Below are 25,849 nucleotides of genomic sequence, written 5' to 3'. Positions count from 1 at the left end.
AATGGATTAACTAGCAAAATGGCGTTTTTATTATATTTTTTTCAAGGAATATAATCCAGCTGAAATTTGCAAAATGTAATTATAAGGCGACATAATTGTTGTATGATTTTCCGTTTTATTTTCTAAGGAAACATATTACAAAATGATGCCGCAAATAAATTTGTCGATTCCCTCCTGGATCAAAAGGGTATTAACCATAAACTTTTTTTCAGATTTTCGACAAATGGGATAAACATAAATTAAAGTAAATTTTGACAAATTACAAATTTTGAAAATTGCACTTTTTCGATCGTTCGCAAACATATTCGCGCATCGCATAAGGTTGCTATTTCATCAATAAAGACCTAAATGTTAACAAAACAATCCAGAAAAATACGCATAGACATCGCCATACAGTACACAGGAAGTTTATATATTGTAACGAGACGTTTGTAACATCTTCGGTTACGTCGCTAACGCATCTACTCCTTTTAGTATTTAGCGGTGGAATTTGATATTTTTTATATATTACAAAATTCATAAAATAATATTTTATTTTGTAGCTATACTTATTTGTTTTATTGTCTGTTAATTTATTATAAGTTAATTCAACATACATTAGTTATTTCTGCTCTTTTTACGGCAACATGTTATAGACGTTGAAGGGAGAAAAACAAAGAAAGATCAGAAAATACACGGCAGGGGTGTAAATTTTCTGTTTAAGATAATTATACATTAATTCAAGAAAGTGATTTAGTAAGCTGGACAGAGGCTGCTGGCTCTGCACAGATATTTACGTATAGTCTTCCTATTATAAAAAATAAGCAATTTTAGTCATACGCAACGGGAAGTATTCAATACATATACACATCTGAAAGAAGTTCAAAAGGAGATTATGCATGCATTCAAATGTCTCTGATGATAAATATTTCATTGCTATGAGCCTATCACCATATTGCAAATCAGTCAATATAAAAACAGATCAATAACTTCATAGCACACTGTATAGCAAATAGAAAATTCGTCGCGGCATGAAACGGATGATGAATATGTAAGAACATTGCTTGATTTCGAAATTCAACGTCAAATATTCGAACTGATCTTGTAAAAGTAAAATATATTTTAATCTTTTTTCTCTTCATCAGTATTATGTTCCAAATGGCATCAGTATACATGGTGTATACAATTCTGAATTGTTTAACTGTTTAACTATGTGTCGTTGAAAACAAGACGGTGAGATACTTATTAAGGCCAATTCATAAAAGCATTGAAAAACAATGGAGAAACCTTTTCAGCAAATGTGTGTGTTTTTGAAGTCCAAGTAGTTTGTCACACCGACACAATTTAGGTAACATGGCGACTTTTCAACTCTTGCTGATGAAGGAAGACCCCATATTTCGCTTTGGGTATTATAAATAATAAAACAGAGTAGTATACACTTGTTATTTTATTTTGATAAGTGATAGTTATGGATGAAAGAGACAAATCACACAGTGTTTACGATATAATCAAAATGAACCGATCAATATAAAAAAAAACGTATCGTCGTTTGAAGCCTGTACCTAAGGGAAACTAAAGCTCAAGTTTAATGCTTATATTTGAGATCTGCTGATAAGATAACTGGATGTATTTAGTTCATCATCAAAGTGAAGTTAGTTAAATTAAATATTTGATGAAATTAACTAAGATTTGTATATGTTTAGTCCATTCATACCAAAACAGTTAAAGAAATATGAGAGAGCTCCTACAATGTAGTTGCAGACAAAGTTTTATGACGAACTATTTAGTGGTTCTTAAGAAGAAGCTTTAAAATACCTTTTCTTTGTTTATCTGAAGAAGCTCCTGAAAGGAGTTAAACAGAACCATTTGACTAAACTAAACTAAAGAGGCTATAGAACGATGGAATAGATCAGGATTAGTGAAACTAATTCTAGTGGTTCACGGGAAGAAGTTGCGACCTCATAAAGATGCCTACTGTGAATCGACGAAAGAATTCGAAAGGTATGTCTATACACAGATTATGCATGCCAAGGTTTAGAAGATCCATCAGGTTGTTCATAAGGGGAAGTGTGTTTTTTCTCTATTGTTAGCTGCGGCGTCTCCTGAACATTTCCACTTAGAAACACTAGAAAAAAAATGAGAGTTGTAAATACAAAAATTCTAAAGACCAACTTTCGTGAAGATTCAGTCAACAGTTCATAAGAAAATTGTAGACTGGATAATTGCATAAAAGATGTATCTCGAGATCAGCTTCATTCGTGGTGTTATGAATTCGCGAAATAAATTTTATGCATCGTGCAGACTAATTTTCAATAATATTTTGAATCTGCAAGTAGCAATATTCGCAAATATTAGCGAAAATAAAAGAGAATATTTCAAAATCGATCAAATAGCTTGATTATTTCTAGCTCCGGTGGCGTCTAAAACGGTTAAGCTAATATCTTTGAATAAGATTAAGAGAGGACATTTTAAAAGATGCTACAGACCTTAACGATATCGTTCAACAGTTTGGTCTATTTTCAGCTCTGGTGCCCTTACGAAAAAGGATGAAAAGCAACATGTAAAGTCAACTTCTTAAAACGCAATCTTCCCAAAGCGCAACCTACAGCTAGCGGACGTGCTCAAGACTAGCAAGCAGACGGTCACACGCAAACACATGCACAGACAAAGACAAAGCAAACACAGGAGGATTAATAGAAACTAGATGTGTGTCCATAGGACACAAGTGCCCCCCAATCCCCCCCCCCCCCCTCCTGCCACTGTAACATGGTTTTATGACTCAGGTTAAATAATTTTTAAGATGTTTGCAACACAAACTTTTAAGAACCTTATGTATATTTTTTCACTTAGCCATAACTCTGGCCTAGCTGAGTATAATCCTAAAGTGAACACTTCACAGGCTATAAAACAATCTTCTAATGTTTAATGATTCTAGGTCAAGTAAATTTTAACATACATGTTTCACAAACTTTTTTTGAGTAAGTCTGGACAAGAAGTCTGGTCTTGTGTAATGAAAAAACTTAGAAAACAAAAAAAGTCAGGGGCCATAACTCTTACACGACTGAATGAATCCGGACGCAAAACCCCAGGTGCACAACTACACATGCTGACCAACATTCCTGTAAAGTTTTACGACTCTACATCAAATACTTTTGGAGCTAATCGCGACACAACACTAAAATGACTATTCTTTACAAAGTAAGGGTCCATAACTCCTACACGACAGAATGAATCCGGACGCGAAACCCCAGGTGCACAACTACACATGCTGACCAACATTCCTGTAAAGTTTTGTGACTCTACGTCAAATACTTTGGAGCTTGGCGCGACACAACATTCTCGGAAGGACGGACGGACGGACGGACAAGAGCAAAGCTATATGCCCCCACCACTCATGGGGGGGGGGGGGGGGGCACAAAAAAAGGACACACAGTGGAGCAACGCCCTAGAAACCATCACTAGGAAGCTTCAACCGGTTTGTGGTTCGCATCTATCCTTAACATAACGACACGCTATGGCAAGCCGAATTAATTTCGAAGTATGTCTCATAAGATGTTGCCTTGAATACTTCCACATCCAAATGGGAAAAATTACATTACTGACCTCAATAATACCCTCAATGGGGCCAACGATACCATTTACTTGAACTTTAGAGGTCTATGCCATGGTGCTACAGACCCTAGTTTGACGTAATTCTGTTCGGCAATTTCAGGGAAAATGTTGGTATGATAACAAGGGACGACGGGCCAACCACATATATTTATAGCTCATCCTTGATATCAGGTGAGCTGAAACGATACTTATATTTACAAGTATGCAAGTCAAAATTTGGTATATGTATATCTTATCTACAAAAAGAGGATTTCGTTAGAAACATATGTACAAACGTCAATCAGAAGTTAGCGTTATAAGATGATCTCACTCATCTACTTCTTCCCGTATTTCTTAATTAATAGAAACAGTTTTTGTTTGTTTTGACATTTCATGTCTTTTGTCAACGTATCTAATATAACTGTTCATAACTGTTCCGTTTGATATAATTTAAAACTTCGGAAGATGTGTGTGGATATTTTGTCTGTCTAGATACCCATCCGTCTGGGTTGATTTATCCATTGTTTCCTCCAAGAACTTCAGAAAGTTCACATTTAAATCAATCACACCAGAGAAACCTTTGTTGAAGCGCCCTTTCTTTATTGAATTTGATGTTTGGCTGGAAAGTGTATTATTCATTCCGTTTGTTTCTTTCTTCTTTTTGACGGCTAGAAACTGCAAATATAATTACAAGAGCGAAATATAAGTTTTAAAACACTGTTTGGTCATTTTGAAATCGGGTTGGTTCATAAGACCTTGAACAATTTAATCGATGTTGTTATCAACATTTCACGTGTCACTAGCGCGATGCAAAGAATACAATGTTTATTAGGGGTTTTAGAGTAACCGTTTTGGTGGGGAGGGTGGGGGATGCGGTAGTGAAAATGGCAGAGAAGTCGCATTTACTGTTGTTAGGCGCTGTAGGTTCGAGTCCTTGCTCCGTTTAAATAATTTATGTGCATAACAGTTATGCAGTAAAACGTAAGTGACTCACGGTGACTGGAAGATACTAATTGTTCGCCCAGTGCCATCAAAAATATTTTATCCGTATCATTTTTTCATTTAACACATTTATAATCTGTACTGAGCAATGTTTTGCTAGATTTCATCAATTATTCATACTACTGTTTGCAGATCGATAGAATTTTACTTTTATGTCGCAAAAAGCGGCGATGCTGAAGTTATTTTTGTACTTCATCTATACAGGTAACTCCGCCCTTTCAGTAAACTTTTTTCCAATACAAGGTAAGATTAATTTACGCAACGAGTCGGTTAAATACACTGAATGAACTTGTTTACGTTGGCCAAAAGACCGAGAATTCTACAAAATGAAAGGTTGATTGAAATACTGTTGAAACGGTTGTTTAAGTATGATAATCGTCATTTAAATCATAGATGAACGCACACTACATTTAGGTCGCGAGAATGTGATAAAAGGGACCCTCTAATACATTATAGACATTGTCCTGTCTAAACAGTGCCTTTAGCTGCAGACTTTTCTTTTAAAAATGTATCTCGTGTTTAGCATTCATATGACTCATGGTTGAGTTATTGGAGTCACTCGTTTTAAATCACTGTAACCTATCATTGATCGAAGGTCACAAGTTCAATTCCCGGAACCGACCAGGCCTCTTTAGTTGAAAAAGTCGGTTATTTCTTACGGTTCTTCCCAGGAACGAAGACAGGCATATCAACTACCTGTCTGTAAATATATAAACAACTTCAAATAAATAGTAGAAAAATTCACATACATAAAAGCGGCAAGTTTTTGTATAGATGACCAGAAATATTTCTGATAAATAATTGCATATCTGGGACAACATAGAAAAACTGATATTCTGATAACAGTAACCATGTTTCAAACTGGAAAAAGATGACAGAATATTTTTAAAACATCTTACATTTGTACCGTCCAGATAGTTCTGACATTAATATGAGGAAAGCCACATATATTTTGTTTTACTGTCACGCGTTTATTACACTTTTTCCCTAATTGCCTTGTTTTTACCTTTTTGGTAAACCACTACACTTACCTTAGGAACGAAAATGATAAGAAGGGTTACCGAAGCAAACACTTGAAGCTGAAGGAACTGAAACACCAATGATAGATCTGGCCCAATAACGGATATGAGCAGACGACTGAAAAATAACATCAGTAAGCAAGTAATAATATTATTTTGGGGATATTCGAAAGTATGATGATTAAAATACGGTTGTGAAACTAAGAAAACAGGTACTGGATAACAAAAATCCCAGATCAATTACCAACCCACAGATCAAAAAATGGTTGAAACTTTTGACTCCTTGAAAGGGATAAAAAGAAATCCTTAACGGCTTTCCAATATGATAAAACTTAAAACTAATTATAAAATGTATTTTTATCGTTTTATCTAATTTCGTTGGTAGATAATTTTCGCAATGTACTGTATTATGAGCATTCTATCATAACATTATAAGATATCAATAATGTGTATATGATTTTCGGTATTATCTGAAATCAATTTACACTTAAGCTTGGCTTAAGATTCTAAGAAGTAGTTTTTAAAGCTTTACACTTACGACATGAAAGTCATAAATATTCCAAGAATGATGGCATTGTATATTGCATACGTCATAAATTTGTCATTGAATTGCGCTGGGACTTTCCGTGTTAAGAAGCAAAGGTATACGCCGTACATCAACAGGAGTATTTCGGCTGTAACAATAAATGCAACAAGAAAATATTATGAATGTCATGATACATTAAATATCTGTCAAAATATAATCGGAAAACTTATGAATACGTTACATAAATTATCAGTTATACATTATTTACTTATAATATTTAATCAGCTTCAAGTGACCCTAAAAGAATGAAGATGGATAATTGCGTTTACCCTTATCCCTTTGATATAGGCATTATAATATTTTATCTCAGTTCTGAGAAAATAATCGGCTGTTTGCTGTGGTACGAACTGAAGTATTTTCGGATATATGGGTAATTTTGGCAACATGAAGTAAAGAGTATAGTTCTAACGAATATAAAGAATAGTAAACAATTACTTGCTATAACCGCATACTCCAAAGGTCCGTATTCGCAAAGATAAAAGTGAAGACCTTCAGACGTCTTAAGTTTTGCTATTTCCGGCGGCTTTCCCGCTGTCCAGGCCACAAGCCCGAGAACAACAAAACACATCAGTATGCCCAACCGTTGCAATAGTGCCTGATCCGGGAGATGCAATCTCTTACGTGCACCGACAGTAAATATTGCTGCAATCCTGAAACGTTATGGTGAACAGAATATTTTTGTCGTATTTGCAGGAATACGCAATAATGAAAATGCTACGTTTGATCATCGTAGTATTTCTTAGAACAAAATCTCTTGTGTTACTTATTTTATTTATGTTTAGAATGAAAATTTGGAAATTAGGTACAATAACGTGATCGGGAGTCTATGTATTAATATAAAGATCGTAGAATTCAAAAACGCGAAAATTGGTTAAGATCAGTCTTGCTTACACTTTACATTTAAAGTCTTGAATTGTCGTGTGTCCTAGTACAATGTCGCCTTTTACATTGACTCAGTTTTGTTATTAACTCTGGTTCTCTTGGGTCATAAAGACCCTCAACAGTTGCCCAGTTAAAGAGTTTCGTAAATCCGGTTTAAGTAAGTGTGAAGATAGTTGAATACTTAATTAACTGTCATGAACAGACTCAGTTCAATAGAGTATGGTATTATTTAGATTAGTAACACGCTATACCTCAAAACGATGACAGCAATCTCCAATTGCGGTGACTATAACATATCGTACCATTTCGTCATATACTAGTATACTTAGATTCGGTGTGAGTATATTTCCTTTACGGCCATGGATTGCATTTGCACGGTATGATATAGTTCTGTTTAAGGTGGTGCTTGCGTGCACGACTGTGTTTTTGTCGAAAACAATATTTCATTAATAGACTATATCAGACCAAGCCTGCTGTTGATTTGCTTTGCTCAGTTACATGCTTCTGAATGATCTATTAATCAACGTTTACCAATTATCACGACAGTAATGGATGTAAGATGTTGCCCCCGCTGGGGTTCAGTTTTGTTATATCTGCTGTCACTCTTGGATTAAGAAGGCCATTCAATATATATTTATAAATGAATATCGCTTTGGCCGGGCCTAATGAGTGTGAGTGATGTTACATATTAACCCTCACACATCAAGCATGGGTATATTTGAATAGTTATAAAATTTTACAGAGAAGCAACCATTTTTATCATAATTATTACCTCCATGTTTTGACTACTAGTGAGCCGTACAGAATATAGAAACCGATATGGTGTGGCCAAATACGTACTGTACACATCAAAACAGTTGTTTTAAAATAGGTGGTAAAGAACTGAAAATAAAAATAATCGTTTTATTCTAGCAGTTTTCAAATGATATGAATATATATTAATAACATATATATCTGTGAAATTCATAAATATGAAAAGACAGAAGAAATGCGTTTGAAATGGTAGGCCTACCTGTGAGCACAATAGTATTCCGCCAACGCACATTAATTCCAGAAACATTGGACTGGCTGATTTGATAATCTGCAAACAAATATATTTTCGAATAAGTGACAAAACAAAATACCTGGGCATGTCATATAATTATTATATATTCACCATGGACACTAATTATATTATTAGTGTCCATGGTGAATACTAGATGATAGAAATAAAAAAAATATCAATAAAATGTTGGATCATGTTAACCGCCAAATAAAATAGTGTATTCTATGAAAAATGGGTGCTTAACAGTGTAGGTATACTTGACGAGTATATAGCAGTAATAACTCATATTTGGACGAGCCGAATGTTGATTAGTAATGTTATGTACGAGTACAGTTGTATTCAATATTTTACTCCCCACCCCATTATTTCAGGAAAATAATTTTTCACATAGTTTTAAACATTAGAAATTCCTATTCTTCTCTCATAGCATGCATGTTAGTATTAGATTTATGCTTTATTACGTTTTTACTCACACCAAACAGCTTTTCAATTTTCATCAAACTTTGAACAGAAACCACACTTATGTTTCATTCAGAAAGTTATCGCAGTTTGTTCATCTTATTGAACATGAACAATTACTTCATATAGATTATGTAAACATAAAATTAACAGGTTTATGTATGTTAACAGTATTACGCCTTTAGGTTTTAAAAAGTACAAACTGTAGACATGTATAGCTGAGCACAATATAAATATGAACTTCCACTAAAAACTGGCTGGTTTTTTTTAACAATCAATTGTTATTGTATGACATTTAAATTTGAATGTAGCTCTATTTGCAAACTTTATTTATCTACATATTGTATTTTATTCGACCTGGCGGGGCGGAGTTAATCTCTGACTTATGCAAATGGTAATCTTAAAAAACAAGCAAAATAAGTAGAGCAATAAAATTGTTTATTTTCGTAACCAACGACTAAAATTCAACGCTACATTGGTTACAATGTAAAGTAGATGGCCACTGAATAAGAAATCAGGTTGCTGAATATACTACATATTTTGCACAATAATGCGGTGGACCATCGCGAAACTCCGCCCCGCCAGGTCGATTAAAACGAACAATAAAGTGAAATACATTTGAGGTAAATAGATAGCCACTGGATATCTGAATTATTTTTAGATGTTTTAGACTCTAATCCAATACGACGGTAGGACTGTAGGTTTCGGATATCGCTATGTATACTTAAAAAGACTGCGAATTTATTTTCAAGTCAAAAGTCTATATTGTATTGTCAGGTGACAGAAAGAAAAGCTATCAACTGGTTCTGTTTATATAGGTATGACGTAAAGAAAAATATGAAAGGGATAGTAAAAAATCATCTTAAGTTCTGTCTTGTTGATTTTTTTACCTTGTTATTCCTATATACGTAAGTGATTACTGCAATACCTCCAATGCCAAGAACGGTACTTATCGTCGCTATCAAAAGTGCGATTTTCAAAGGATAGTTATGTTCATGTAAACACGGAGAACTGTCCACGCACGTGTCACATCCTGTTGCGCACGCAACACACTGAAACATTCCAGGCTTGATAACTCCAAACTGCCTGACATAATTATCCATTTCTTTTCCAGTATATGCTCGAGTTCCATTTAATTTACTCGGGAAGTAGAATCCATCATTACATTCACATGTGTAAGCACCAGTTACAAATCCTTCTCCTTTCATAGGAATACACTAACATCCCAACAAATATGTAAAATTTGAATTAACAAATGAATGTATATATTAACAAGTGATAGCTTTGATAGTGAAACAACAAACAAAAAATAGTAACTTAAAGAAATGACTTTTGAAAACAAATTAAAGTGCAATTTTGAATAAACTGAGTTATGCAACTGTTTCAAGTTAAAAATACAATAAATCTTTTAAGACCTTTTTTGCTATGTAAGTAGATGCAAACACCTATACTTTTATTTCCCTGCTTGAATCACCGATCTGTAACGGTTGTTGTTCTCCGTGACGATTTGATAAAATACATTGTGTCTGAAATCATTCGTCCTCCACCTCTGATTCATTTGGGGAAGTTGGCAGTTACTTGCGAAGAACATAGTTTGTACTGGTACAGAATCCAGGAACACTGGTTAAGTTAACTGCCCGCCGTTAATAACTGAAATACTGTTGAAAAACGGCGTAAAATTCAGAACAAATAAACAAACAAATCTATATAACAGATGTGTTTTTAAATTTGTAAATTTCCTTATTTTTATTTCAAAAACAAGTACCGGTATGTTTAGCAATTCTCTAATTTCTTAAATTTTCAATAAAACCATTTCATTTTACATGTTAGGAAGTATTTCAACACCTACTGTTACAACTGAATATATATTAGGAGAAAAACTTGCATTATTGTATGAAAATAAAAGTTATGTTTACCGTTGTAGTTGACTGACATCTGTGCGTTCCACGAAATACATCCAGACCAGAAGACATGGAGTTTTCGTAATCATCACACTGGTTGATATCAATGTGTGTTAGCTCAATGTCTATCGATGCTATTCCTCTACAAACATATTTGAGCATCAATATATTCTCCTTTTGTTGTGTATTCAAAATGATATGTAGCTAACCTAATCCGTATCACATTTCAGTATTAAAGATCAAATAAACATAAATAATTTACTTTACAAATTTATAATTTCTCAGTATTGTGTTTTCTTTCTTCGAAAATGGTAAAGTTGTATTATCAAATTCCAGATACGGTAAGGGTATAATAAGAAGATAACAAAGTTATATATACATCTTACTGAAACAAAATCGATCCGTTCACTACTTTCAGAAGTGGTGCTACATATGTGACCATCCACACATTGCCATCCCCGCAATCATAATATGGAACCGTCCAGTGGCCATCAGATACTTCAGCAACAGGATAGGAACTTTCCACTTCCGGTAGATGATGATCGCCTTCTCTAAGTATGGAAAATGACATATGAAATAAGGGTCTTATTTCTCCTTTAACGTCAAAATGCCTGCTACATTTTAGTGATGTCATTTAGTACGAAAATGAACTTTTATATATCCAAACAAACATTTTTAGCTTGTGTATCATTCATACTTCAGATAAGATTGCTTTGCAAATATATATAGTTATTTTACATACCTGTATATTACCACGTCGGTTACTATAGTAACATTATCAAATGTTTTTGCTTTGATATCAGTCCACCAGGCTGTGTAAGTATCTTGATATCCGTAGTTCACAGCGATATCATGTGCCCTAATAGTCCCATTTTGCTTGTACGCGTATGCACAAAAGCTGTCGTATTTGCTGTAATATTTCGAACATTTTAAAGAATAAAAGACTTCATTGTATATGATTTTAACTACAGCTTTAAGTACTATTTGTAGGTAAATACAAATTATGTTTTTTCCTTCATGTGGACTATGCTTATAAACAAAAAAAAACAACAACAACAACAACAAAAAAACCTCCAACCTTCCCCCCCCCCCCCCACACCACCTCTAAGAAAAACCCAAACAAACAGAGAGTTATATCAAAATATAATGAGACATTGCAATATTGATGCCGTACAAATAATGAAATAAATTTAAAGTATATTGACACAATATTCAATGAAGCTGGCAATAGGCTTTTCATATAATAGGCTGGAAAAAAATCCGCCAAGAGTAAAATGCATATGAAATTATATGATTTTATTTTATGCTTATTGGTGAAATACTGGAAAATAGCAGTGAGATATAAATCGATATCACTCACTGTGCCGAACTTCTTTTTTTTCCAGATAAATTATCTCCCTTGAAATATATTCTTTAATTTTCTCCCTTTGCTGCCTTTAAAATTACTGGATTATACTAATACTCAAGCCATACACGAGTCATGAACTGCTAGACAATCCTATATAGAACAGGCTAGCTATATAATTAAATTTGCAAATGAAATAATGTTACCTTTGTCAGCTTGGTTGCTAGGTCTTGCCATTCATGTAGCTACAGATATATTGTGTGTTTCCTCTACTTTTTTCCATTGGTTCACTATTGCGTGGTAGATTTTACTGGCGACAGCACATTTAGTTGGTTGTTGTCTTAGTGAATTATCACAAGACATCAACTCAACCTTACGTAATATGCCAGCATTTTCGTCGAAGTGCTTTCCCACTTCAACTCCAGCCAGTTGTGTTCCAACTTCCATCCATTTTGTTATGCTATGCAGCTCCTAGATCAATATTTCCTAGCTATTTCTATTGAATCCATTATGATATTTAATTCTGCAGCTTGATTTTCCAAGGACTTACGCATATTCCTCAGTTGTTTTTTAATCTGACCTTCAGCGTGTTTTGGTAAACAAAGCAAGCTTCCGGTTGTTCAACGAACTGACGGATTAGAATGTCAGACGGTTTGACCCCTTGACACCTTGACCCCTTAAATTTTTTCACCAAAGATGACACCTTGACCCCTTAGTGACACTTTGACCCCTACTTTCAGTGAAAACTTGACCCCTATGTTTTTTTAATATGACACTTTGACCCCTTAGATTTTTTTGTGGTTAGGGGCATATTTTTCTGAAGTTTGATTTCTTAATGTGCATGTAAGTCATTGATAAAAGCTATATCGATGAACTTCTACAAGTTCTAGGCTATGAGTAGGTGACAAAGTATGGTCTACTGGTACTGATGATAAACCCTGACAGAAAATGAGTTTTTTTTTACCTGTAACTTTTTTATTTCTGCAAATTGTTAACAATGGTTGGTATCGAAATAAAGCTTAACATTTGCTGCAAACTTTACATAATTCAAATTTATATTTAGTGAGCAAACTTGCATGAAGTGAGGCCCTGAAAGGGGTATGTAAAACGGGAACTGTACCAACGTTGACTGATGAAAAAAATCTATCACTTTGTCATTTACAAAATTGTCCTGATAGTATTATATTGAAACTTTCCCAAAAATGCTGCAACAGTCATTCCGGATAAATAATGAAAAGTGAGCCAATGTCAGGCCTTTATGTGTTGAAAGTGAGCATGCGTATAAAAACACCCTCTTCCCCAGTAATTTTGGATAAATATTTTGTTATACAGATAAATGTAAGTCATTTATTTATACAGACTATTTACCAATTTTGTTTTTGTTTACACCAGTTGGTGTTGTAAGTCGTTGCTATTAGATGGTGTGTTCAATTATATAAATAACCAATTGCAGTTGAATAATTCCAGGGTGGTCGGCTTTATCGTCTGTTCAGGTTTATCATCAGTACCAGTATGGGTGTAGACCAAGTGTCTTTCGACTAAGTGTCGTGCACCGAATAAAATAACTCTCTGTTTGAAACTTCACATCTATTAATAAACTACTTTATTCATAAATGTACATTTTATCTTCTATATCTATATACGTTAACTTTATATCATGCTAATAAAAAGATAAATAAATAAATACAAGTAGCGTTGAATCTAAATGTTTTTCTTTTCATTCATTTTTTCTTTCACTCATTCTTTCTCTCTTTTCATTCTCACATTTCTTTCATACAGTTAAATAGTTCAATAATCTAAAATTTATCAATTTCTTTAATTATTTATTGAACATAAAACATAAAACAAAAAAGCATTTACAGAATATACATACTTGTATGATTACAATAAGGTAAATCAATACAACAGAACAGGTTAGACATCTCAATATGAAAATTTATTAATGAACTTCAAGAAAGATAAAAATAAAAATAAACAAGCACAATACAAGACAAAGGACATATTTTTTCATTCATTCATTTCTTTCACTCATTCTTTCTTAAGGTGTTAAAGGCCCTGTAACTAGAATTTTATTGTAAATTGTACCATATAAATTTTACTTTTTTAAACGATATAGATTACATTAATGTTGAACTTCATTATTTGATGACATAGTATTATTATGTGGTAGGCTCCGTCATACAACTTTCTGTGTGACTTGATACTCCGTCAGTGATAAGGCAAATATGTGAATTTGCAAATATCATGTGATAGAACATGTAAAGATAATATGGCATTGCATTCTAAGACATCTCCATTTACTGACTATTTGCTTTGAATACGTCTGAAGCATATTAATAGAACCTTTAGCTGACACTTAACGGTTTCAACAGGCTATGTAATTGTAATGTTTTGGTAAATACCTCATTTCTGAAATTCTGTGATATCAGGAAGGTCTAATACGATAAATGCCGGTTTCCAGTCCCCGTATCAGTTGTTCCAGGTGATATTTATACTACAATATTAAATGTTAAAGATCAATTTCCTTTATGCAGTTTATACATGTAGAATCTTTGCAAAATCACATGCCTGGTCTTAAATATACATGTTTTTAGTCTTCTATAAAATCTTTATAGGTTGGTAATATATATACTGTAATAATGTTTTTAGCTCGACTTTTTAAAGAGACAGTACAGCTATTGCACTCATCCCAGCTTCGGCATTGCTGTTTGTTAAAGTTTTTTTTTATTTTGATAAAGCCAATATCTCTGATGCCACCAAAGCTATTAACTTGAAACTTAAATATTTACTTCCTATCAAAGTCTAAGCCTCATAACTCTGATTTGAATATAAGAGAATTATGCCCTTTTATAACTTAATAATTTTGGTTAATGTTTTTGATATAGTCAAATTATTTCAGTTACCATCAAATCTTTATAGATAGGTCATGTATATGTTGTCTTAATGTTTTGTTTATTGTAAATGTCAATGTTTGTTTTATACATGAATGAGACTTAAATAAACTAATAAACTAGATTAGAGTAATTAGGGGCACATGTCAGTTTATAGTGTAGTGTAATCCAATTATCACCCCTCCATAAGTGTTTAATCCAATCATCACCCTACTAATTGGGAGATAATGGAGTTCAAGTATGGGTATAAACAATAAATTAAATGACAGGTAAATTTGATAATCTGTATAATTGAATAATTATAATTAATGTTATTTTTGAAGAATTTTATATTGAAATATCATTTTGTGAAAATACCTTGAAAAATTAATAAACGTTAAATAAAATGCTACTTTAACAATTATTATTCATTCATAGACTTTAATTGTTCAAATCTTATTAGTGAAATTTTACCCTACACAAATATATATTTACATTAATAAATCATACAAACACATCCTTGATATTCCAACTATTCTGATTGCAATAACTACAATACTGTTATACTTAAAAAATGTTATAAAATCATTTTGCATATTTTATCATTGACATTTTTTTTATTTTTCTCTATACACATGTCCATAAGTTACTAACAAAGACATCATAATTATAATACCATATACCGTACTATGGATTTTTATAAAAATATGCTAATCGAGCATTTGATGCACATAGTTCATGTAATGCAACAAAACATGTTGTAATGTACAATTAATTATAAATACTGCTTTGTGTGATAAAATATATGTCCTTGAGTTTTCCCAGAAATCTTATAATATTTATAGCTCAGTGGAAAATAAATGCATTCATTTCAAAATCATATCAGACATAGCTAAATATGTGTAATTTCGACAGACTACTAAAATAAATTAGTCAGGTTCCATTTTGCAAAAGAGAGACATTCAATTAATTATGAAAAAACAGGACGTTAATTAGACAAAGCAGTCCAGTACACAAATTAATTTACAAAATATGATATCAGTCTGAATTAAGTTAAATATTAATATAACCGTGGTAGTATAGAGCGAACTAATTGCACTAAAAAATCTTCATATAATGTGATTAAAATTGTATTATTTTCTGATGTCTGTTCATTTCAAAACACTAAAGTAATGCGTAATATTGGAGCCAGAATCTCTGTCAATATTCATCAAAAACACTAAATACTACCTACAAATATGCTCATAGACATTTCACATGGAAATTTTTCACTAAAACCAAGCAAATGAAAAAAAATATATATATGGGGTCAAAGTGTCACTATGAAAAAATTGAAAATAGGGGACAAGGTATCAAGGGGTCAAGGTGTTATCTTATTTTGGTAGGGGTCAAGGTGTCAAGGGGTCAAACCGTCTTGCTACCACGGATTGACCCGAAAAGTTTTAAATATGCGTCTACTTAACTACCGGCATTTGTCAATGTCTCTTTTAGCCGCGGACTGTGTATTTTTACACAAAATATTTAAATGCAGTTTTTGTTTTTAAAAACAAAATGGCGTCGTGTTGATTTAATGAACCTAATCACCAATATTCGATATTAATGTGCCTAAGTGTCCATGGAAATTTAGCGGTTGTATCATATGTAACACGGTAGCTTAAATAAATCCGAATTTCGTCATGAAATATTGGATTTATATGAACATTTATGCACGTAATAAACAGAAAATTCGTTGATCTTCACAAACTAGCATAAAATAAAAAGAAAATTTGTTTGTTTGCAGTGAGATATCGAAATATATCATCACCGATAAGGGAGACAATTCTGATATTTTCACTCAGGCTCCGCCTTCGTGAAAATATTCAATTGTCTCCCTTATCGGTGATGATATATTTCGATATCTCACTGCAAACAAACAAATATCCTCTATATATTGTATTCAGCGAAGTATTACCTTTACGTACTGAAGATAGTTAGGATATATCATGTTCATGATGATATTTTTGTAATTTGTAATGTTAAGCACCTGACTGTGTAGTGAACCTCAGATTTTGTTTTTCTAAGATATTAATCATTTCAAATCATTTTATGATATCACATACATAAAGAAATGTATTTGATAACTTCACGATAACTTTTTTTACATTTCCCTATATGTAAAAGATGATACTGCCCGTGCAATCAATTTCTGGAATTTTGTCTTACTACTATCTTACTATAGTCAGTTTCAAGAATATCCGGAAATTCTACATTTGTTCAATAAGCAAAATATATACGTATATATTCTGCATAAATTTAAAGACCATATAATAAGTAACACTTTTTTACCCAAACTTTACAAACTCACAAGACTCTGATATCCCTCGCAATTTCACAATATCGCTTTTGTCATTGGCCTTTATGTTGTGTTTTTTACTGTCTGGCACCGAGCTGGTGTCTTTGTTTTTTAAATTAGCAGAATATTGCCTATTTGTAATGCTGGTTCTCTTTATAACTTCTTTTTGTTGTTTTCTGCCTAATAATGTTCATAGACTTTTCTACATTGCGATGGTCATATTTGAAGCCAATTCAGCATTCGATCGAATATAATGGTATGAATCGGTCTGCACTGGATTTTGTTTATATTTTAACCACCTCTGTGATGTAATAATATGTATTCTGTGGTTCGAGATAGTCAGGTTTTTCATTTGATTGAACTGTTTTAGGTTTGGTTATGATCTGTCTACATTTTGATAACATTTCGATTGTAAAATGCACATAGTTAAGCATGTAGAGTTCTTAGGACTTGAACACATGTATGAAGCATTTAATTTAATCTTGCTTCTCTTATACGGGTGTCTTTTCTAATGTGGGTTTCAAAATAAATACCTATTTGCTGATATTAGTGTTGTCATGTTTGAATGTTCTAATTTATTTTCACATCTTTCACATTTTTCGAGCTGAACATCTGTAAACCTTTTTTAGAATGTAGTCTATACGCCTCTTTAAAGTCTTTAAAAAATCTTTACATTTTACATCTTTGAACGGCCAGTGGCAAAACATCATTACAGAGTTAAAACGGTTTACGCTGCAGAACATCGAATTTATCACCATATTGTTCCAAAGTTTAAACCACATTGGGTAATTTGAAGCATTTTGTACATAATTTCATAAATTATCTTTGATACAGACTTTTACATTTTTATGCCTCCATGGAAGATAAATTCCAAAGCAAATTAAAAAATATGAAATTCTATCTTGTGTATTAAGACTTTTAAGGGCGTTTGCTAAATCCTTGTGAAGACTCATGATACAATGTACTACTGGGACAGAGTGCTTTGATAACACATTTATCTTACCTTACTTTATCTCGTACATAGAACATAAATAAAAAAAATATAAATCAGAAAATGTAGGATTACCGAGTTCTGATCGATGCTCTAATAGTCGTTTCTAGATAAATTTTTACAGTTTGAGATATTTAAGCCAGTTTCGACGACGTTGTCATAAAAAGTATAAAATATATATACTTTAGGGGAATGTTGGTATGATAAATCACTTTCAAAGGAATTACGTTAACTTGATTACACCCACTGGTATAAGATCAAAGAACTGAAAAGTAACTGTCAACATTCAACTGTAGATTTATTTGTGGTTTGAAAGTAAAATAAATCATATTCTTCTTACCTGTAGACACCTTTCTCTAAGCCAATGCCAGACCCATAGACCACAGAATCTCCATGCACATTGTTTCGTACAAGAAGAAAAAACATTTCGTCTGTGAGAGAATCAAGTGTCCCATTGTGGAGTGCCATGATTTTAGAAAGTAAATTGGCAGTTCTGCGAAGTAAATATTATACATTTAAAGGCAGTAAAGCAGATTTTTTGGTCAAGTAATAGCTTTGTAAAAGTAAAATGATCTGGTACAATTATGTGTGCTCATTGAAAGCTAAATGCATGTCCGATAATCACTGGAGCTTCTTTAAAAATTGATTTTACCTTACTGATTGCTCAACCAATATAGAGTTATTTACGCATAAGTATGAATTTGCGTGATATTATTTTGAAATCAGGGCAGCAGCTCCTGACAAGAAGATTTTCAAAACCACTTTTCGGTCACGTTTCTAACGTAAAGGAATGATCTGAAATAAGTTAGCATAAGGACACCCAAAAAGTATTTTCCTCAATTTATTTTCAAATCAGGCCAGGTGAATTTAACAAACATATTTTCAAAGTTTCCACTAAGTCCATACGAGGAAACCTGTCTCACCCTATGTGGCCATATTTTTAATACAGCAGAGTGATCTGAAGGAATTTATTAGCGGGTTAGCCTAGACACATTTCTGTTTAATTATAAATGTTTCTTGGAACATTTTTATTTTTCCTTTTGTTGCCATATGTATTGATGACTTAATTTGAATTTGAAGGAATCTAGAAAGGGAGCACCGAAGTAACTTCCCTTGAAATTTAGGTGAAATTGTCGTTAGCTGTGTAAGAGGTGATGTTTTCAAGAAATTGTGGACGGAAAGAAATAAAACGATCTTTACAGCTCACAAAATGAGTCCTTCGTGCTCAGATAAGCTAAAAAGCAGAGCAAACATTTTCAAATTTATATATACAGACGAGTTAAAAAATTTCTTCGTGATGAGAATTTATCAGATACTAGTATATTTTGTTTTTCCTCCGGTTACTTATCATAATCACTTAGATGTTTGAATGTGGAAACTAAGATAGTTTTACAACCAATGCACAATATTATAATTTGTTTTGAAAAATTTACATCTAATTATTTGCTCATTTGCCCGTTGCTTTTTATGAATGTCCGGAATAAACTTATGTGGGAATATTCGGAATCTTTGACATTTTTCTCAACGTCGTAGGATAAATTAATATTATTTACTGTAAGTCAGCTGTTCTGGCTTGAGAAAAGTCGATGGTTCTACACAGGTGGCCGTCTGTACCTGAAATATGTCCGGATGAAAACCATAGCCGAAGATCCTCAATTTCCTGTTGTGATTGCGTTTATGTGAGATTGGATTAAATGAAATGATAATGATAACTTGAGTCACGACGACCAGCTTCACGAATTCTCTACAAACACAGTAATATCAGTCGTAAGCTTACGACTGTTATTATTATTGAATCGTATTGAAGATATGTTTTAATCTGACTGCTCAGTATTTTTAGGTAATGTGTAATAATCATAATATGCCCATTTCTTATTTACCTTCATAATTAATAACACCTTACCTAACGGCAGGATCTGTAAATTTGTTCCAAGCAGTTACATCAAACTGTAAAGGGAGAACCTCTCCCGTGCCAGCCCCACATGACTCCTTTCTTAACTGGAACACATATTCCAATGCCTGTTTGACTGTCTGTAGTTCTGTCGCTGGAACTGTTTAGTGGTTTTTTATTACTGACTAAATATTTGTGGAAAATTCATGTATATAATTAATGTAACAGTATTAAACTGCATGCTCCTATCTGTCTGATTATACTTGACAAAATCTAATTTACCCATTACCGTTTTTACCTTATTGAGCGTACTTAATGACCTGTAGATCGTACAACAACAAAAACGAGAAAATTTATAGGTATCAGGAAATTTATGCTACAGTTCTTATAATAGCTAGACACTTAAAGCGGCATGCCTCCAGGTCGTTCGACAACAACAACAAAATTTTTTTTTTAGATATCTTTACATAATAGAGGATATTTGTTTGTTTTGAGTGAATATGGAATATATCTCACTGAGAAGTGAGACAATTTCAAATATTTTCACGAGCGCGTAGCGCGAGTGAAAATGTGAAAATTTTCTCACTTCGAGGTGAGATATATTCCATATTCACTCAAAACAAACAAATTTTCTTTTTATTTTATGCTCAGTTACGTTGAGATGTGCATTTTGCAACTATTCTTAATCTCAGCGCGGGAAACAGACGCGCGTAAATAGACATGACGTCAGACGTGCTGTGACGTTATAAAGACGCACACAACATAAAGTTCCATTTTATTTTATATTTTGCTGCATAACGTTATGAAATTCTCTTTAAGTAAAATAATTCGAATCGAGAAATATACAATAAAGAACAAAGTGCGACTACAATTTTCATCCTGTTTTAAGCAAATAATTTAAAATTCATACACAATGTAATGAGGGGGCGGAGCTATATCTCTCACAGTGTGAAAATATAGATTTCATATTTTCACAGTGTGAGTAATGAGATATGAAAATATTTAACTAATAGAACACAGTATTTCATTAGTTAGCATAAAATAAAATTCTATATTTCTTAAGAAGGCTTTAAAACTTAATTACTGACAAACTTTATGTTACGGAAACACATGAGAATTTGCTGTTTTTACTACTTTTTACGATGAAAATCGAAAAGCGTTTGTCACGCTTTTACTCCAGGTAAACTGTCTCCATTATAAATATCTATATTTTGAAGTCATTATTCACTACTTCAGCTATAGCGCTATTGGTTACGACGACGGGAAAATGTCTTTATTGCCGCGGCGGTCCGGGGTTCGATTCCCGACGCGGTCATCTTCGTTTCTTGATTTGGAATTTTTAAGATATTTGAGAAACAAAAATTCATATTCTAGTGTTCATAATATGACCAAAACTTCAATTTGAAAGAAAGATTATTTTTTAGCCAAATCTGGAGGCAGGCTGCTTAAATTTGATGGACTATATGTTATGGAAACACATCAGAAGTAGTTGATTTCACTATTTTTTACACTGAAAATTGAAAAGCGTTTGTAACGCTTTACCCGAGGTAATTTGTCTTAATTATAAATATCTATATTCAACAGTCGTCTTTAAATACATATTCATCCATGGTGTTTTGGCAAAGACAGCGGTAATGTTATTATTGCCATGGTGGCGCGGGTTCGATTCCCGACTCGGGGATTTTTTTCTTGATTTGGCATTTTAAGATTAGTTTAGAAAAATCCTAATATTCTAAAAAAACCACCATAATATGCCCCTCATTTTAGCGGAAATCTAGGGGGTCAGTGCCTTTAAGCCACAAGTTCGTAAAGGACAACATTTTATAAAATAAGTAACAACACATCAAATATTCCAACAAAATCAAACCATGCCATCAGGCGATTAGTCTCTCAATTACTGACATGCATATAGACCAAACAAAATAAAACCAGAAACGCGTTAAACATTCCAAAAGAAAAAAACTTATTCCCTTAATGGACTGTTTTTCTGATTTTATTTCTGACAATTTACGAATGTTCACATAAATTATCAGATACGATCTTTGTTTGATATGCTATACGAATTTTCATTTCCATACTGCGATTAGTACAATAACTTTGTAGGTATTCCAGGATTGCTTATGAGGATATTGATGTGTGAAATGAAAAATACACAAACAGAGAAAGGTAAGAACATCATTTCGTTTCAGGTTTTTAAAAGGTTTGTCAAAATTTGAATAAAAATGGTATGAGGAGACGTGTAACATTTTTTTTAAAATACTCAAATGTAATATACAAATGTATTCGTAAAACGTATAATTCTATAAATTTTGGTATGGTCTTCTTTGGTTCTGAACAGATCTAACAAAACTGACCAAAGTCCTTATAACCTTGGCCTGTTTATTCAAGCCATGTCTCCTTTCTTAACTGGGACACATATTCCAATGCCTGTTTGACTGTCTGTAGTTCTGTCGCTGGAACTGTTTAGTGGTTTTTTATTACTGACTAAATATTTGTGGAAAATTCATGTATATAATTAATGTAACAGTATTAAACTGCATGCTCCTATCTGTCTGATTATACTTGACAAAATCTAATTTACCCATTACCGTTTTTACCTTATTGAGCGTACTTAATGACCTCTAGATCGTACAACAACAAAAACGAGAAAATTTGTAGGTATCAGGAAATTTATGCTACAGTTCTTATAATAGCTTGACACTTAAAGCGGCATGCCTCCAGATCGTTCGACAACAACAACAAAAATATTTTTTTTTAGATATCTTTACATAATAGAGGATATTTGTTTGTTTTGAGTGAATATGGAATATATCTCACTGAGAAGTGAGACAATTTCAAATATTTTCACGAGCGCGTAGCGCGAGTGAAAATGTGAAAATTTTCTCACTTCGAGGTGAGATATATTCCATATTCACTCAAAACAAACAAATTTTCTTTTTATTTTATGCTCAGTTACGTTGAGATGTGCATTTTGCAACTATTTTTAATCTCAGCGCGGGAAACAGACGCGCGTAAATAGACATGACGTCAGACGTGCTGTGACGTTATAAAGACGCACACAACATAAAGTTCCATTTTATTTTATATTTTGCTGCATAACGTTATGAAATTCTCTTTAAGTAAAATAATTCGAATCGAGAAATATACAATAAAGAACAAAGTGCGACTACAATTTTCATCCTGTTTTAAGCAAATAATTTAAAATTCATACACAATGTAATGAGGGGGCGGAGCTATATCTCTCACAGTGTGAAAATATAGATTTCATATTTTCACAGTGTGAGTAATGAGATATGAAAATATTTAACTAATAGAACACAGTATTTCATTAGTTAGCATAAAATAAAATTCTATATTTCTTAAGAAGGCTTTAAAACTTAATTACTGACAAACTTTATGTTACGGAAACACATGAGAATTTGCTGTTTTTACTACTTTTTACGATGAAAATCGAAAAGCGTTTGTCACGCTTTTACTCCAGGTAAACTGTCTCCATTATAAATATCTATATTTTGAAGTCATTATTCACTACTTCAGCTATAGCGCTATTGGTTACGACGACGGGAAAATGTCTTTATTGCCGCGGCGGTCCGGGGTTCGATTCCCGACGCGGTCATCTTCGTTTCTTGATTTGGAATTTTTAAGATATTTGAGAAACAAAAATTCATATTCTAGTGTTCATAATATGACCAAAACTTCAATTTGAAAGAAAGATTATTTTTTAGCCAAATCTGGAGGCAGGCTGCTTAAATTTGATGGACTATATGTTATGGAAACACATCAGAAGTAGTTGATTTCACTATTTTTTACACTGAAAATTGAAAAGCGTTTGTAACGCTTTACCCGAGGTAATTTGTCTTAATTATAAATATCTATATTCAACAGTCGTCTTTAAATACATATTCATCCATGGTGTTTTGGCAAAGACAGCGGTAATGTTATTATTGCCATGGTGGCGCGGGTTCGATTCCCGACTCGGGGATTTTTTTCTTGATTTGGCATTTTAAGATTAGTTTAGAAAAATCCTAATATTCTAAAAAAACACCATAATATGCCCCACATTTTAGCGGAAATCTAGGGGGTCAGTGCCTTTAAGCCACAAGTTCGTAAAGGACAACATTTTATAAAATAAGTAACAACACATCAAATATTCCAACAAAATCAAACCATGCCATCAGGCGATTAGTCTCTCAATTACTGACATGCATATAGACCAAACAAAATAAAACCAGAAACGCGTTAAATATTCCAAAAGAAAAAAAACTTATTCCCTTAATGGACTGTTTTTCTGATTTTATTTCTGACAATTTACGAATGTTCACATAAATTATCAGATACGATCTTTGTTTGATATGCTATACGAATTTTCATTTCCATACTGCGATTAGTACAATAACTTTGTAGGTATTCCAGGATTGCTTATGAAAATATTGATGTGTGAAATGAAAAATACACAAACAGAAAAAGGTAAGAACATCATTTCGTTTCAGGTTTTTAAAAGGTTTGTCAAAATTCGAATAAAAATGGTATGAGGAGACGTGTAACATTTTTTTTTAAAATACTCAAATGTAATATATTCGTAAAACGTATAATTCTATAAATTTTGGTAAGGTCTTCTTTGGTTCTGAACAGATCTAACAAAACTGACCAAAGTCCTTATAACTACAAAGGATTTCTTAAGGAAATGTAATGTCAAACCTATTATCAATACTTAAACAAGTCTACAGCTAGTGGTGATCTTATACAGCATAATTTGTCAGTATAAAAGTTGTCACAGAACCATTTGAAAAGGTCATAAAGTTTAAAGTTCTTCTCAAATATCTATGACACTAATGTATAAAAAAACAGCAGATCTTCAGAGTATTGGAGGTTATACCTATCTGTAAGCCTTGGGTAAAAATTGATGGTGGATAAGTCATTTTAATTAATTTAGTTATCCAAATGTATTTGTAGTTACAAGCGAAAGGGTCAGTGTTTCAAAAAGGTTAATACATATCTGAATGTTATACAAATACAAACTATTGAATATTTTTGAAAATGTTAATTTGCCATCTTTACAGCATTTTTTCTTTGACAGTAAATAATTTTGAAATTTTGAAGTAAATCACTTATTTGTTTAAAACTTTTATAAAACAGAAAGACGAAAAATAGGTACTTTGTTAATGCAATCTTATATTTCATGCCATGCAAACAAATATTCTAATATTCTATTATCAATTTTAGCATTTAACTTGGTGTGAATTTTCAGTATTATAATTTCCCAGGAAAACAATTAAAAGGTTATTTTGAAGATCGTTAGCCATATTCTATTTCAAGCTGCTAAATCAATCGCTTTCTGTGGAACAAAACAATAAACCTTACAATTAGAAAGACAAAAATACAGTTGTGTTCTCTTTAAACAAAAATACATTCTTTCAAAGATGTCAAATTTACATTATCGTAAGCTTAAAGACTTAGTGCTCAAAATCGCCAAGACAAAATAAGCTGTACTCACCCAGACAAGGCAGTCTTATTAGCATTATAACCGCCAATATAAAGCACACCATGATTATTTCAAACGCTAAACAACTATGGTGGTATTGCTGACTGTTCAAAGAAAACTTACTAATGCCATCATGTTTGCAATTAGTGAATTAATATACAGGTTTATCTCACTAAGGTTTTAAAAGCGCGTCTTTTCCCACTTTTACACTGATAATCTACGTAACGAATCAATTAGCTACATGTTTACCTCCAATTCATAATCTTGTTACAACTCCTTTTTTGCATATGGATATTAGCAACATCAAAAGTAATTCCCACTGGAAATGTTTATGACATGAAATCCATTAAAGCTCGGTCTCGAGCTTAAGTATTCTATCACAAGTATATTAAAGACTTATTTCAAACTAAATCTATGTTTTGAGTGCAATGAGAAATGCTGCCTACAAAACGTGATTACATGACGGCAATTTGA

At 32.7% G+C, this 25,849-nt stretch overlaps 1 protein-coding gene across 2 annotated transcripts; it reads right to left on the bottom strand.

Moving 5' to 3' along the window:
* Positions 1–3,802: 3,802 nt before the first annotated feature.
* LOC123532491 (probable G-protein coupled receptor 179) lies at positions 3,803–25,849 on the bottom strand. Of its 2 annotated transcripts, none has more exons than XM_045313946.2 (13): positions 25,388–25,849; positions 19,906–20,053; positions 18,343–18,495; positions 11,207–11,374; positions 10,851–11,015; positions 10,480–10,606; positions 9,454–9,780; positions 8,072–8,140; positions 7,832–7,941; positions 6,613–6,827; positions 6,130–6,265; positions 5,604–5,709; positions 3,803–4,245 (listed from the first exon to the last, which is right to left on the bottom strand). In XM_045313946.2, the coding sequence occupies exons 1-13, from the start codon at positions 25,437–25,439 to the stop codon at positions 4,021–4,023; spliced, it is 2,001 nt and encodes a 666-aa protein (XP_045169881.2). In that variant the 5' UTR covers positions 25,440–25,849; the 3' UTR covers positions 3,803–4,020. The 2 variants fall into 2 exon arrangements, with proteins under 2 accessions (XP_045169881.2, XP_045169889.2); XM_045313954.2 differs by having other exon boundaries at positions 25,625–25,848.

The sequence above is a fragment of the Mercenaria mercenaria genome, chromosome 1 (genome assembly GCF_021730395.1).
Source record: "Mercenaria mercenaria strain notata chromosome 1, MADL_Memer_1, whole genome shotgun sequence".
Lineage (NCBI taxonomy): Eukaryota > Metazoa > Mollusca > Bivalvia > Venerida > Veneridae > Mercenaria > Mercenaria mercenaria.
The sequence above is the reverse complement of the archived record's forward strand: the minus strand, read 5'-3'. Positions and strand labels throughout refer to the sequence as shown.

Excerpts from the sequence above, each read along its gene's own strand:
- LOC123532491 (XM_045313946.2), bottom strand. The coding sequence starts at position 25,439 with ATGGTGTGCTTTATATTGGCGGTTATAATGCTAATAAGACTGCCTTGT. Across the intron at positions 18,496-19,905 it reads TTTACAGATCCTGCCGTTAG|AACTGCCAATTTACTTTCTA; the intron begins GTAAGGTGTTAT and ends TTTACTTCGCAG. Across the intron at positions 8,141-9,453 it reads ACGTATATAGGAATAACAAG|ATTATCAAATCAGCCAGTCC; the intron begins GTAAAAAAATCA and ends ATTTGTTTGCAG.